The following is a 1,996-nucleotide window of genomic DNA, read 5'->3' as shown; positions in this document are numbered from 1 at the left end:
GATAGTCTCGATCTCCTGACCTCGTGATCCGCCCGCCTCAGCCTCCCAAAGTGCTGGGATTACAGGCTTGAGCCACCACGCCCAGCCCACACCTGGCCTTTTTAAAAAAATTTTTGTAGAAAGAAGGTCTCCCTACATTGCCCAGGCTGGTCTCAGACTCTTGGGCTAAAGCAATTGTCCTACTTCAGCCTCCTGAGTAGCTGGGATTACTGGCGTGCACCACAGTAACTAGACAAATTTTAAACAAATGATGAAAGCTTACAAGGTTGAGGGTTTTTGCTGCCATGCGTGAAATATTTGGCACAGGTCTGGATGCTAAGGCAATGGCATATCATGCCTCCAACGGACTCACAAAGCCCTCCTGTAACAAGTTTTATGTCCCATCAGGACCATGGGAGCCTGAAAACCCCACCGATTACAGGACACCAGGTTGAATTTGATGGACACCACCTACCATGGTTTACTACTGACTCTGGCAGGCCAGCCTGGCAGCCAGGAACAGGTTTAAGGCCCAGACACACCCTGGGTGACTGTAAGGAACTGGCATCAAATCTTTCTGTACCTCAGTTTCCCCATCTTTGAAACTGGGATCCGGCACCCACCTCATCAGGTGGTGGTGAGGGCCAAGGATGTTTGTCTATGTAAGTGCACGGGGCAAGCATGCAGCTGTGCCTGCTGTTATTATCGTTGTTGCTGTAATTATGCTTACAACATGAAAGAACTGCCTTCCTCTGAGAATGAACAAGAGGCCTTGCATTGCGGGGTTCCAGGGGTTCCTTTCAGGCCCAAAACCAAGGGGAGAATTGAGATCTCAGAGCTGTTTGGAGTGGGGTGAGTAGGCCTCCAGAGAGAACTGAGCCTTTGATGTGGCCAGTAATGTGGGCCAGCTCTACACAGTCTCATGCCAGCATGGGGCTCAGAGATTAGGTGCACTCACCCTCAGCAATGGCTCCCAACACCAGGATGCCCGACTCCTTGACCACCCACTCGGGGTGGAAGAGGAGGCCTTTGAGTAGCGGGAGTAGGTGGGGCAGCAGTTCCTCCCGAAAGACATTGGCGAGGACGTCCAGTGCCGCCGCTGAGCACTTCCCTGGGGAAGGGGAGACAACGGGAAGGCTCAGGGCGGCCCCTCAGGTAGGTGGTCGACCTCCTGGACTCCACTCCCAGGATCAGAAATCATGATCAGAATCTTCACGATCAGCTTCTAATCAGCTTCTGCCTCAGCTTCCAGTCACCTCCCAAGAGGGAGTCCTGGGCTTGCCACCCCACCCCCACCCCCACCCCCAGGTAGGGGCACACACTCAAATTCCAGTCAGAGAGAGCGTCATCATCGTCGTCATCCTCCGCGTCCTCGGAGCCATCGGGCCGCTCAGCCTCGTGGGGCAGTGTCACCGTGCGTGACTTGTGGAAGCGTGGCTTGATGTCCTGCTCACTGTCAGGGACGGCCTCGTCCTCCTCCACATCCCCCTGGGGGACAGGCAGACTGTTAAGTTCTTTGGGGACCACAGCCACGACACCCATGACCATGCCCACCCATGCCGGGTGGGCCCTGCCTGACCTTGAGCAGGATGATGTCAATTTCCGAGTACTTCATCCCATTCACCAAGATGGGGATCAACCTGCACAGAGAGGGGCTGTTTATGGGTATGCAGGGGCCATGGCAAAAGTTGGGGGGAGACACAGCTTGGGGAGGAGGCAAACAGGTGCCAACAGGGTGACCAGCCCACCAATCAGCCACAGAGCAGACCCTGCAGAGCATGATGATACTGCTAGGTGCACATTGATCCATTTCCCTCTGGGGAATTATCAGAACCTAGTCTCTGTCTCTATGATTAAGATATAAGTGATGCCACTCCTGCCTCCACAGAAAGGCTTTTTTTTTTTTTTTTTTAAGAATTAGGGTCAGCCGGGCGCGGTGGCTCAAGCCTGTAATCCCAGCACTTTGGGAGGCCGAGACGGGCGGATCACGAGGTCAGGAGATCGAGACCATCCTGGC

General features: G+C 54.5%; 1 protein-coding gene across 1 annotated transcript in view; it reads right to left on the bottom strand.

Moving 5' to 3' along the window:
• TNPO2 (transportin 2) overlaps positions 1–1,996 on the bottom strand; it is a 32,167-nt gene that overhangs the window by 17,077 nt on the left and 13,094 nt on the right. Inside the window, exons 9-11 of the mRNA XM_011954943.1 lie at positions 1,559–1,619; positions 1,302–1,467; positions 938–1,090 (exon numbers count right to left, since the gene is read on the bottom strand). Coding sequence (XP_011810333.1) covers positions 938–1,090; positions 1,302–1,467; positions 1,559–1,619 — 380 coding nt within the window. The remainder of the gene's footprint in view (positions 1–937; positions 1,091–1,301; positions 1,468–1,558; positions 1,620–1,996) is intronic.

Source organism: Colobus angolensis, unplaced genomic scaffold (genome assembly GCF_000951035.1).
Source record: "Colobus angolensis palliatus isolate OR3802 unplaced genomic scaffold, Cang.pa_1.0 Scaffold39, whole genome shotgun sequence".
Taxonomy (NCBI): domain Eukaryota; kingdom Metazoa; phylum Chordata; class Mammalia; order Primates; family Cercopithecidae; genus Colobus; species Colobus angolensis.
Note: the sequence above shows the minus strand (reverse complement) of the source record. Positions and strands in the feature narration are given on the sequence as shown.